The sequence below is a fragment of the Arachis ipaensis genome, chromosome B10, assembly GCF_000816755.2.
Source record: "Arachis ipaensis cultivar K30076 chromosome B10, Araip1.1, whole genome shotgun sequence".
NCBI lineage: Eukaryota > Viridiplantae > Streptophyta > Magnoliopsida > Fabales > Fabaceae > Arachis > Arachis ipaensis.
In genome coordinates, this window is record NC_029794.2 from 96,388,962 (window position 1) to 96,402,999 (window position 14,038).

Consider the following 14,038-nt stretch of genomic DNA (forward strand, 5'->3'; position numbering starts at 1 on the left):
GAATTACATTTAATTTTGAACTTTCAGAAAGATTTATATCTTGAACCAACGTACTTTACAAACTTACTAAAATAATTTACATACATTATAATTATCAAAATTATCCGTTTACTTTTATAAAATACCTGTTTTATCCCCTGAGCTTTTACTTATTACCCAAAATACGCCTAAACTTATAAAATTACTATTTTTAACTACGATCTTTTATCAAAATACAACTTTATTCTCAAAAATAAACTTTGTGTTGGTGATCACACCTCCACCATAAAAATCAAACCTTCTTTTAAGTTTCCTTCAAATTTTCAATTTGATTTTTAATCAGTTTTTGAGTTTTTCTGTTATCAATTTTTCACAACTTTCACGTTAACTTCCTAACCATAAATTTTCATCAATTTTTCATCAAGATCAGACTTAATACTAGCCTCAAATTTATCAACAATAATCAGTCAAGGGCTTTTTTGGTAGCCAAACCATCAAGTTCATAAATCATCAAAATTTCAACAAGAATCAAGCATAAACTCATTCAATTTTAAGCAATAATCATCAAACCAACAATCACACATCAAGAGCATATTTAATTATCACAGAATTACCAAACCCTACCTCCGTATAAAAATTACCAAAATCGAAGCATTAGGGTAGGTTTCTGATAAAGAAATTGAAGAAGAAAATGTGAAAAATCGACTACTCCACCTTGCTCCCACTTGGGCGAACCATGCATGGAAAATCAGCGGTGTCACCATTGATTCTCCTCCATAGAAAGTGGTACCATCACGAAGAGGAAGAAGATACAAACACTTTAATCATTTTAGATTTTTTATCAGAATTGCGGAGCTAAAGAAATTAGCTTGAAAGGTCGAAGGTTCCATGGTTTCTTTCTTCTCTCACTCACGTTCTCTCTCTTTTTTTTTTCTTGGTTCGGTTAATGAGGAAGAAGAAATGACATAAGATTATGATAATGATGATGTTTTAGGGAAAGGGCGTGTGTCACATCCTGAAACTGATGAATCATCGATTCAAGTTATAAATATCTTAAACGAATAATTATAAAAGATAGATATATTAAAACACAAGTAATAATATTTATGGAGATAAATATATATGAATTACTAATATAAATGACATTAGTAACATAATAATTATAAGGATAGAAGATATACAAGGAAGCATTAGCAACTCTAAGTCCATCAAAGAGCACCGATATTTGCTCATACCGACAGATTTTGAACTTGAAATATTAATTACTCAAATTAAATTATAAAATATTTTAATAAAATAGTCTTCTAAAGATAATAAGTTCATATTAATAAAATAAATTATAAATAATCTATGATATAAGTTTAAAAAATACGGGTTGTTACAAACAATACTTGAAGCCTCTTGGTGGGTGAATTAGGATTTGAACAACTTGGTTGCTGACCTAAATGCATAAAAATTTAATAACTTGAAGACAATTAAAAGATAACAAACCAAGAATAATTATATTGAAAATCTGATTTGTATTTAGAAATGATTTGGCATTCAAACAGTTGATAAAAGTTGAGAGATGTCTGGTTTGGATGGACCCTTGAAGGGTGACAAAGTCTGAATTTTGGGGGAGGTTCTACCAAAATTTTCATAGGAATTTGAGTGAAATTGAATAATAAGAATCTGTTTAAAGTTTTATAAAAATTAAAGACTCTGTTTAAAGTTTTATTTGGTTAAATTTTATTAAAAGATTATGTTCTGAGAAGTTTTGATGAATTTAAAGTATTTCAATTTGATTGGTGAAATATAATGATTTTTGAGTCTTTTTGAAAAAGTCTTAAACTTAAAAATGAAATTGAAAACTAGTTTCGAAAACTTGGTTAATTAAACAAAATGAGTTTTTATTTGATTAATTTTGATTAAAGAATTTTATTTTGGGGTTTTTTAGCGAATTTAAAGCAATGGGGTGATTGTTTTAAGAATAAATAATTATGATGTTGCAATTAAGATTTTGATTAAAAAATGGGGTGATTTTGAGTCTCTTTGGGAAATTTTAAACTTAAAATAGAAATGAAGTTAGTTTGATAACTTGATTAAGAAAAAATTAAATTCTTATGGTTTTGTTAACTTGTGAAATCAATTTGTGACTTAACTTATTTGATTTTGATGGACAACGAAAAGAGTAAATAAGTGATTAATGTTAATTTGAAAGGAGGTTTAATTAATTAGTTAAACATTTAAAAGTTAAATTATTTTATCAACCGATGGGTTTGAGTTTAGGAAGTGTGAATATGAGATAATATTTATGGAGCCAAATAATAGAGTTAAAGGAAAAAGAGATAACTGGAGGACATGTAATTAAGTTGTGATTCTTAAAAATTATGAGATAAAAGTTTGGCTTGTTAACCCATAAAGTAAATAATTAAAGAATGAGGTGATGAGATTGAATGAGTTAGTTTGAGGTTGACTATAAATGATTATGTGTATGAGTTAGTTTATGTGCAATCTTAACCTTGAGTACAGGGTATTGTGTTAGACGTCTCATACCCGTAAATCATAAGTAATGGCTTAAGTCTAATCTGGTGAATATTAAAGTGTGCGGAGTAGGAAGTGGAGTTGAGTTGATAATTATGAGACTTGATTAGAGGCTTATAGTAAAAAGTAAGACTAATATGAGCATTATAATGAGAACTTTGACTAAGTCAAGTGATATGTAAAAGATTATGATTGATGATGAATGATTGTTATTGATGATGAGATTTGATATGATATTTATGATGAGAGACAAGATCATGATTGTAATTGTAACACCCTAACTACCAAAGTTCACACTTCCGGCTGCGCGACTCTGATAGCTCGGACATTACGATGACTTTTATACTATTTAATACTAAAATATGAGCCTGTTTAAAAACTTTAAACCGCAATACCGATCCAAGATACATGAAGATAAACTGTACCAGTGATTAATAACCGTCTTATGCCTCTTTTCAAAAACAACGGTTTACAATAAAAGTAAGGTCGGAAATCCTTTCTGAAAGAGGAACCATTCTATTCTCAAAACATCAAGCCTTTCAAAAAGGTTTATCTATACTGAACCAAAATAGTTTTTCATATTTTATTCCAAACCAGAAACACGAAACCAAAATCAACCATCGGTTCATCTCATTCCAACCACGGCCCTAGGCCCAAACAATCCAACCAACAACCAATCACCACAATCCAACAGAGTCCCAAATGCAAACACAGATAGGAAGTTCAAGCACAAACAAACAGTTATTACAAGTAGAACAGTTAGCAATTAATCACATAGGCAAGCCAAGTATAATATGCACACCCAAACAATGTCACATAAATGCGTATGATGCATGCCTGTCCCTAGTGGCTGATGATATCATCTGTCGGTTATAGAGCTAACCCGACAAGTCCTGGTAGCTAGCCATTGGACTGTCCCTCTGTCGTGTCTCCCCAACTCGAGTTATACTCAATATAAGCTTGATCATAATCATGATCCATATCCATCACCCTCACTGGTGAATATTTATGGGGGTGAGCTCGTCCAGGAATTTCACAGTGCCCGGCCACCCTGACGACATAGGGAAACTCAAGCCAAAACTTCCAAAACCATGGAAAGCTAAAGATTTATTTCAAAGTATTCAAAATCACCCACCCAACAATGGGATTTTATATTCAAAACTTCTCGGCAGAGTCCTAAGTCATTAGGGAAGGTCAACCTGTATCATTTCCTTAAAATTCACTAAAACTATTAAAATCATGGATTCTCGGTTCAAGTAAATGAACTGAATTTATTATGAAACCGACCATACGAAATCACAAGTTCCAACCCGGTCCAAAAATCAACTCATTTAAAAAGGAACCGGTTCATTTGAATCAAACCACGTTCAGGTTTCTTTTTGGAACCTATTTTTCTAACTCTTCCAAAATGCCTCCAACTTAATTGCTCAATCAAAAGTCTAGATTCCTTTGAAATCACTAAAAGCTCCTTTTTATATTGAAATCAATATTAGTGCATCATTCTTTCCTTCAGTGGTTCAAACGGTGAAAAATAGTTCATTTCTAAATAAGCCGAACTCAACGCATAAAGTTCATTAAATAAATTAAGCTTGAAAACATAAATATTGTCTTAACAAATCAAGTAATACAATTTCTCAAATCCAACCCTTTTAAAATAACTTTTCAAGCAAGACTAGGGTTTTGTAGAAATTTCGGCAGCACCTCCCCTAAAACTTGGACTTTTGCCACCCGGTTCGGGTCCCAACTAAACCGTTTCTCATTCCTTTTCAACAGCTCAAAACCAGAAATCAATTCAAAGCGAGCTAAATCCAACAGTCGCCTCAGTGGCATATTTCAAGAAAACCATTTCAAGATCAACTCAGTATCAACCGATTTAACTCATTTCCAAAGCTTTAAAGAAACGGCTCAATAACAAATCATTTGTCCAAACCAAGTCAATTAAAGTAAACCAGCCTGAATTCAAAAGTGCGTTCGACTTCTCACATTATCAAGATAATTAACTCAATTCAAATCAATCCTCAACGGATCAAACTCAGATTTCAAATCTTTAAAGAATCAACCTCAAAACATTATATTTCACAAGCCGCACAACAATTCAGCCAAACAAGCATCCTTAACCATTCGAGACAATCAAATAACACACAAGGCAGATACAATCACCAAATACCAATTGTCTTATATTAGTATTCATATGTAATAATTCCAATACATAAAACATAGTTTTTGGAAAGTGTCCCTACCTCAAAACGCAATTCCATAATCCAAATGTCTCATAGAGTCCTTTCCGCCTCACCCCGAACTGACGGCAACCAAAACCTCGACTCCCAGTCACGTTCGCAATGACCATAGCAACACTAATCGCAACATATAATAATCAGGACTTGACCCCACGTTATCAAAACTCGTATTCATTAACCATACACAACAAAATACTAACGCGAGTCTCTTCGAAATATACTTACTTACTGAGACTAAGAAAGGACGGCTGAACTGAAACAGCGGGGGTCTCCGGGCCGGCTCGGCAGCAGCCCGGCAGCCACCTCAAGCGGTTGCGGTGACAAATTCCGATCACGACATCGGAAACCTTTTCCGCCGATGGTAGCAGTAGCCAGAAGCTCCGGCGGTGGTCCCTAACGTCACAAAACCACTCCTGGCGGTCGGAATCACAGAGATGCAGCTCCCTTCTCCAGCAGCAACACCTGCGGCGGCCTGAACCCCTTTCTGATGGCGACAGTTCCGGCGGAGGCGGCACCGGCGACACAAACGGCGGCTGGACACGGTGGTTGGACTCCCAGCCCAGCCTAAAATCTCTCTCTTTCTTGCTCTGCTCCTGAACTCTCTCTTTCTGGCTCTGCCATACATGACAGCGGCTGACCCTGTAGCAAGGACGACGGTGGCGCAGAGAGGACGACAGCGGCTTCCAGATATGGCGTCTTCTCCCCTCTGGCCATGGCTCGCATCTCCTCCCTCTCCGGATCGCGATTCACGGTGGTGATAGCAGCGCCGTTGGGAGAAATGACGGCAACAACAGTGCCGCCCTCCACCCGCGCTCACACTCTCGGCTCGTGGGTCACCAAGGACAGCGACGACAGTGCGGCCTCAGGGAACGGCGACGCTTCCCTTTCGCGGGCCCTTTCTCTCTCTCTGTCGCATCTCTCTTCAGCTGGCGTCGATGAAGACAATGACACGGTGATGGGCTCGGCGGCGGCGCTCCTTGCGGTTCTGGCGACGAGGATGACGGCGCCTCTCTCTCTCCTCTCTTCCTTCTCCCTGTCGCACGCTATTCCTTCTCTCTTGATTTTGTTTCGTTTCTTTCATGGGAAAAGGGGGAAACCGTGTTTGTGTGCCACGGCTGCTACTGGGTTTTTGGGAGAGGGTTTCAGTGGCGGCTGCTAGGGTTAGAGAGGTTAAGGTGTTGGGTGAAATTAGGGTTAGGGGTAAATTGGTAATTTCACTTAAAATTGGGAATAATATAGTAATTGAAACCCAAATTAAATCCAACACTAATTATATATAGAAAATACTATTTGCTCACCAATTTCACAAATTATTTTCAATAAAATGCCCAAATCTAAAAATTAGAAATAGTGTACTTAATTTCTTCATTTTCCAAAATAGCAGTAATAATATTTAAAATATTATTTATCTAATCCAAATCATATAAAATCCTTATCATTTAATAACTATCAACCTTATACTTTAAATATAGAAAATAATCCAATAATTATAAAATTGGATAATAATCATAACTTATCTCAAATCCAAGAAATCAAAACTTGCCTTAATTATCTTTAATAAAATAATCCCTGAAATTAAGGCTATAAATAACTGTAGGATTTGAGACTTGATCATAATAAGACTTTTCAAAGATTCTGGGTCTTACAGTAATTATGACTATGATAATGATGATAGTTTTGGGTGATGAGGATTATGATGAATTTGATTATGATGGTTTTAATTGACGATGATTATTGATTGGCAAGGACGTGGGTTTTCTCTCACTTGCGTTATTGATATTGTGGGATGGTGGTTCGTCCTGCCCATGGCGAGGATAGTGGCATAGTCCTGCTCACGTTATTGATTAGGCACCTGCACTGGGTAAGGATGGTGGCTTGTCCCGCTTGCTCGTAGTTTCGGTGTGATGTGGAGATGGTAGTTTTGTACTACCCACATTCTCTCTAATTGCAAGGTGAAAGGGCACTCATCCCTCATTTTGTATGGCACGGCCTCACAGAAGAAGGTAGTAGGGCACATTCTCTCGATTTATTTTTCCTAGTGATACCTCCAGGAAAAGGTAGTAGGGTACACTCCTTTGATTATATTCCTCCTGGGATGCACAACAAAGAGATAATGTTCGGGTTGACTACTGGATGTGTTGGTTCTGGCACTACAAAGAAATTTGGTTAAAATGGCAATTTTTTGGGTATTTACGACGGTTTGAACTGCCATGATTACCAGAAATGGCGGTTTTAGAAAATAACGTAATTTTCGGCACCATTTTGGTTATTACGGAAGTTTTCAGAAAACCGCCACAATTTCTTGGGTTAAAATGGCGGTTTTTGGATAGGTTAAAACGGCGGTTCAAATCGCCATTATTTCCAAATAAAATGGCATTTTTTGGTTTGTTAAAATGGCGGTTCAAACCGCCGTTATTTCTATGGTTAAAATGGCAGTTTTGGTTGGTCAAAATAGCGGTTCAAACTGTTGTTATTTCCAGGATGAAAATGACATTTTTTATTGGTTAAAATAGCGTTTATGAACCGCTGTTTTTACCCTGACAGAGCAGCATTTTGGTTGGTTAAAACGGCATTTTTAGTTAGTTAAAATGGCATTTGAAACCACCATTTTTACTGAGTTAAAATGGCATTTCATGTTGTTTAAAATGGCAGTTACAAATCGCTATTTTTACCAGATAAAAGTGACATTTTTTTATCATTTACGAAGATAAATTTTAACCGTCATTTTTATCGCATTAAACATAATTTTTTAATTGAACTTCCTCAATAACGAAAAATCAATACTCATAAACAAAATATTATATAACTCATAAACAATGTATTAAACATAATATATTATTTTTTAGTATTAAAAATCAAAAGTAATAACCCTTGTACAAATAAAGTATCTAACATAACATAATTTTTTAATTATAAATGTCTTAGTATGTAGCTCTTAATACATAAAATTTCCATCATAGATTTTGGTGTACTTTGTCATGATAATCTCTGTCCTCACTCCAATCCTTCTTTTGTCTTGATTATTTGCTTCTAGAGTGCTTATTTTCACGCCCAACTTTTGCTTGAAAGAAAATCATGTTCATTTTAATTAAACCAACTATGAAATCCACAGTAACAAGGGTTGGATTAATTAAACACAAAGCATAATTTTTTTTTCTTTTTTAACAATATGACACATGATGAAAATTTGGCAAATAAAAGGAATTTATGATCAACTGCTTATAACAGAATGATGAGCAATGTATTGAAGCAACATCGCATTAATTAGGATTATGATGCTGAAAGTGAAAGTGAAAAGCTTCTGCCAAATCATGCATTTTGAATTCTCATCAGAATCAACCGACAATTACCTTAGCTTCTCATCTATCTATCCCTTTCACTTTCAATTACAAATAATAATAATAATAATAATAATAATAATAATAATAATAATAATAATAATAATAACTCAGAATGATTATACCTATGACATAACATTCACTACTTTAGCTTCCACCTGTCATAACACTACTCATTACTAAATTACTATTTGTTAAAATAAATGTGTTACCTTACTCCTTAGCACATTATTTGTTTCAACAAGCGCCATTTCCTGCATCACAGTCGATAAAATAATGCCAAATTAAAGGTGATATTAATTAGGAACGGACTCTACATATTAATTAAACAAGAACACTAAGATTTAGTGATGCCCAATCAGGTTCAGGGACACCGCAATCAGCACATCTATCATTCCCACACACTTTTCGCAACACATCAATGGGCTTCTCATTCGCTGCAGCTACAAACTTCTCGAGTTGCGGTCCACATTTGTTGTAGCAGGATTTCTCTCTACTGCAAATTCTTCAATAGCTGTGTGATCGAAATCTGGACTTTCAAAAGAACTACTCTCATTGGTAGACCTGTTATGAGCACTTCCCATTGGACTTGCAAGTAATAACTAAAAAAATTGGGCACCATTAATCAAAATTAACCGAAGTTCCACTGGAACATATCAAGCAAAAGTTTTTGGTAGTTACCCTTTCAGGAATCTGAGAACTCAATAATGAGGCAATAACACATGTGATCTTTTCAATCCAATCATTTAGGAGTTCGAAGAATGGGATATTCAAGTGTTGAGTGTGAACATAAGCTGTCCCAAACATATAAGACATACAGGAGCTTCCCTCTTCTAGGGCATTAGCTACTTCACTTTTTGTGCCTTTTCTCAGTGACAGAAACCTTTCACGAGTCTGCAAAGATTATAGATTTAGCAATTATTAGGAAGCAACTTGATGCTGAAGCTTAACATTGTTGTCTTCAGTTTAGTACAATGTTTGATCCTCTTCCAAGAAACATCAACTGCGATCAATAATCAAAACATAGAAAGAAAACAACATTTCCAATGCTGCTACTGTGTAATTCAAGCAACCAATAACTTATCCAGTTTTAAACAAGCAGAATTCAAGTTAAATCATGAAATCCTTGAAACTCAGATGCAACAAAGAACGAACTCCAAGCCTTAAACCAGGAGCTACAACCAAATACAGAACTAACAGAAGCAATTTCTAAGAAGCAAAATAACAAACACATAGAGTGCAATAAGTGTATTATTACTAAATGTTTGTAATAAGAAATTGTTCACCCTTCCAGTCCAGTCTTTTGAACCAAACAAGATTGAATACTCTGATTATTATTTGTCGTTTGTTTCGTTTTGCTTTTAATCAAAAGTATAGATAGAAGTACTTAATTTCTATTAAGAAAAAGTTGTAAAGAACAATAATTCCACTAAAATATAAACTAGTATAATCAACATAAGTAAACCTTACTTAAACAGTTAAAAGTGGAGGTCACATTAATTTCCTCAAAAGTTAGCATAACCTTTATATGATGCTTGCATAAACCAAGTAGAAGTTTCCACAATCTAAATGAGATGATGCTAAGATAGGGATTCTGATCATGGAAAATAAAAAAATTCTAAAGTGCAGGTTATAATTGATGCCCTTAATCATAGAAGAAAACATAAAGGGAAATCATAAATATTGTAAAAACCAATGGACACCAAATGAATGGATACAAACTCTTATTCTCTTAACCAAGCAAATAAGACAATTCTGGATTGATAGTTAGAGCAAAATCCATATGTGAAAAGCTAATATGCTATTTGCTAGTGCAAAATAAAACATATACTGTTGAAAGAATGCATATAAACAACTGCACATGATTGCAGGATATGGAATTTCCAATCAACGCCTACACTTTGCCATGCATCATGTTGAGAAACTTTCCTGCATCAAACAAGGGTAACTCATAGCCTCTTGGAGCCCATCTCAAATAAAGAAATTCTCTATCATGCCTTCCATTCTTCAAACAATTTTGATGAGATTCAATGTGGCTGCAGGTTTTATTGGTATAAAATGGTCCAAAAGGATTGGGGACCCAGTCCCCACTAAAATAATCACATTCTTCTGCTCACAAAAATTTAACTTTCAGCATCCGTTCACATTCCTAGCCAGTAGTCAATTACTCTAGAACTCAATTTTTGGTTTAGCTAACAAGTTAAAGGTTGCTAGCAATTGAAAATTTTAAATAATTTACTTCAATAAATATAGAACAAATGCATTAAGAATTTAAATTTTGCATCTTTTTCTAAGAAGACTTGGATAACTTTATCATGTGTCAGGGCACATCAAGAAAACAAACAGTAGCAGTACCAAACCAATAAAAAGCAGTAGGTTTGGGGTCTTCACATTCCTTAGCCTAAAAGTACAAACATGTCAAAAGCATGGTCAGAAAATTCAACTTTTGGATTTTTCTTTACATAATAAACATGTTCTAATGGTAAAAGTTACAACTAACCTCTCCATGTTTCTTCAACCATCCTTCTCTATCAAATTGAGGATCATAACTAAAGTAGTCACCATACAGGAGATCAGGAACTACAACCAATAATCCAACTGCTGCTACCTTGTCTGCTAGTTCCCTTTGTAATGAGAAAATGTCAAATCTAAATCAGTATATAGAATTATAAAACCAAGACTCAAAGCATACTTGACTAAGAAGATTATCGCTTGCCACTAATACTTAAGCTGAAAATTAAAGGAGAATACTACTAACTAGTCTACTTAGTTGAATAAGTTCAGCAAGGAGATACATTTCTAAATTCACAGAATCAAAAGTATATGTACATTTTACTAACTGATATTATTATATTAATCATTCCCCTACTAGATGCCTTTGAGTTGTCTTCTGTTCTATGAATGAGAGACCATGTAAATCCTCCATCTAATTCATGCCTGATACCAAGGTATTTCTTCAAGTGCTCAAAAAACTGTCAAAGCATTAAAAATATATTTCAGAATCAAGCCATAGTGCTACCTGAGTTATTTCTGTCAGTTTCACAAACTTAAACTTGACACATCATTACAAAAAAAAAAGAAGAAGATCCATCAATTAATTAATTAATTGTTATACCTTTTTCTTTTTTTTTCTCTTCATTAACATCAGTCCTCAAGGAGAAAATTTCAGAATTTAAATAAACAAGTATATCACAAAAAGAAAGAAATTAGTCATAATAAACACTTTTAATTGAGATACTTTGGTACTTACTTGAACATTGTGTACTTTTTATATATAGCATCATGCATTGTATGAACATTTTCATTTTCTATAATGCTCAATTGTCCTTGTAACACTAGCAGGTATTGGGAGATACGACAGAAAATCACATAGAATGAAATAAAATAACTTAGTAATAGCATTACCTATATATTTGATCAATTACAAAAGTCAAAAATCAACATTATTAAAACTAAAAAATATACAAATTTACAAGATATCATCATATCATCATAATAGAACAGAGGGAAGAAGAATAGAATAGAGGAGGGAGCTCAAACATGATATCATCATAATCCATAATCATCTAACATACATATAAACAAAATTAGAAGAAAATTTAGTGAATGTCTCATCTCCAATTTCTTCTGACAAGGAAGAAAATAAAAAACCTAGAATTAAAGAAAAAGACGTAGTCATTGTTAGCATAGAACACGGCATATTTACTAATCATGAGAAAATAGAAGAAGATAACGCAAATTTGTACACTAACCTAGATGCTCAATGAAGCTCGATGGAGATGGAGAAATCACAGAACACAACTCGACGCCGTAGGAAACACTTGCGCAACAGATCTCATCAATGGAAGAGAAGCGTTGATAGAGGAGATCGCCGCCGAAGAAGATCGTCAGAGGAAACACTTGCGCAATAGATCTCGTAGTTTTATTAAGTTTCTGCAACTTAATTTTTCATTTCAAACTTTTAGGTATTTTTGACAATAGTAGAAAATTGAGAGAGATAGAAGATCAACCTTGCTCTCACACAGAGATTGTAGCTAGAGGCGAACGTGCCATCGGAGGAGAACCTGCTAGAGGAGATCGTCGCTTGAGAGAGCACACAATCTCGTTGGAGGATAACGCTGCTGAGAAGATCATCTCCGAATTAGTCGCTGGATTAGATCGCCACCGGAGCAGCCGCTGGAGCAGATCATCACCGGAGCAAAGCACAGGTCCTCATTTTTGGGTTTGGTGACAGCGCGCATTAGTTTCAGGAATGGGTTTTCGGGTTAGAGTTTTCCATTGTTGGGGGAATGGTTTTATTTGGGCCTTCTATTTCAAATGATGGGTTTTGATCATGGCGGTTTAAAACTGCCAGAATCACCAAAAACGCCATTTTATGCAAATTAATTGTGGCATCACCATAAAATGCCATAATAGCCAAACATCATGATGGTTTTATAAAACCGCCATAATATAAATGCCATTTTAAACTCTTTTTTTGTAGTATGGCATTTTAACCGACACATGTAACACCCTAATATTCAAATCCTTATGCTCGAGTCGTAAGTCAATGATAATAAGGTGGTACGACTCTCAAGGTGGATTTTTAATAAATAAATGTAAGTATAATTGAAAGGAGTATTAATCGAGAAGCCTGTAAAGGAGTAAAATAAAATTGCGAAGTCGTATCACTCACGTATCGACAGCAAAAAGGTAAAGCGTGAAGCCGGAAGCGATATATAGATAAAGGCATAAAAGAGAGTGAGAGAAGGATAGTATATAAATACATAACATAAGTAAATAGTCACTAGTCGCAACCCGCGAAGTTTAGGCCGGCTAGGGTATAGTTATGAAAGTAATTGACAACAGCATCTCCTAATCTCTCCCAAAAGAAACATAAGAGCCTCTATAGGCAAATTCAAAAGAGTTCAAAACATAATAAAGCTTTCCCAGGTGGAGAGATTCTAGCAAAATACAAAGTAGAGAATATTAAGATCTTCGCCATCTTTCAGATGAACCACAGCTCACTTCTGAGCACCTGGACCTGTATCTGAAAAACAAGAGATATATACGGAATGAGAACCCCCGACCCATGGGTTCCCATTACGGAAAAAGTGCCAAATAAATACAATACATTGTAATAAAAACTAACTAAGCATCCTAAACTTTCTATCACCAAACATTCACCCTATGTTCTCGCTAATCCATAAATAGGCAACTATCATAAGAGAAATGCTAAATCTAATTCATCTTCCTCATGCATTCCCAACATTCTAACCCTCCAACAAATCAGAATCAGAATCATAAAATAAAACCATCACTAGTTATTCTGTCTCAGCAATCCTATATCATTATCTCATATCCTCACCTGGAGCAAGTGAAATCACTTCACTACGTCTACCCAGAGAGCTCAAATTATCTCATTCAAAAATCGTCATCATTATCCAATCACATCATCAATTCATCTTATCAAGAACAGCCCTCAGCATCCACCGACACCAGCATGAGGGACCTCTCAGTTGTACAAACACAAACAATACAGGCAAGTAATACACAATTAAAGTACAAGTAGAACAAGTAGCATATAATCAGGTAACATAGCATATATGATATAGCAATCCAAAACAAATAAGCAGACCCAAACAATTCAAACATATGCAAATGATGTATGCCTGCCCTATGGCTGATGATATCATTTGTCGGTTATATAGCCAACCCGACACGTCCTGGTAGCTAACCATGGACAGAAACACCCATCGCGGAGTAAGTAGGTTTGAGCTACAACTCCGTTGCTACTATCCACTCAACCCAGAGCCAGTGGAATAACCACTACTACGGCTACTACCCAGGCAGGTGTTTAAAAGCTCAACCTAGAGCGAGTGGAATAACCACTACTGCCGCTACTACCCAGGCATCACAGTCTCTGACCTGGAGCAAGTGGGATGAACCACAACCCCTGCTACTACCCAGGTAATTCAAGTA

At 35.1% G+C, this 14,038-nt stretch overlaps 1 protein-coding gene across 11 annotated transcripts; it reads right to left on the reverse strand.

Annotated features, from left to right (window-relative positions):
• On the reverse strand, nucleotides 7,561–12,425 carry LOC107623499. 11 transcript variants are annotated; one of them, XM_021113107.1, is made up of 8 exons: nucleotides 12,088–12,424; nucleotides 11,830–12,010; nucleotides 10,947–11,049; nucleotides 10,578–10,701; nucleotides 10,433–10,478; nucleotides 8,759–8,971; nucleotides 8,290–8,331; nucleotides 7,561–7,800 (listed from the first exon to the last, which is right to left on the reverse strand). In XM_021113107.1, the coding sequence occupies exons 4-8, from the start codon at nucleotides 10,583–10,585 to the stop codon at nucleotides 7,675–7,677; spliced, it is 435 nt and encodes a 144-aa protein (XP_020968766.1). In that variant the 5' UTR covers nucleotides 10,586–10,701; nucleotides 10,947–11,049; nucleotides 11,830–12,010; nucleotides 12,088–12,424; the 3' UTR covers nucleotides 7,561–7,674. The 11 variants fall into 11 exon arrangements, 9 of the variants coding, with proteins under 9 accessions (XP_020968766.1, XP_020968765.1, XP_020968764.1 ...); XM_021113106.1 differs by having other exon boundaries at nucleotides 10,918–11,049; XM_021113105.1 differs by having other exon boundaries at nucleotides 10,907–11,049; nucleotides 12,088–12,422.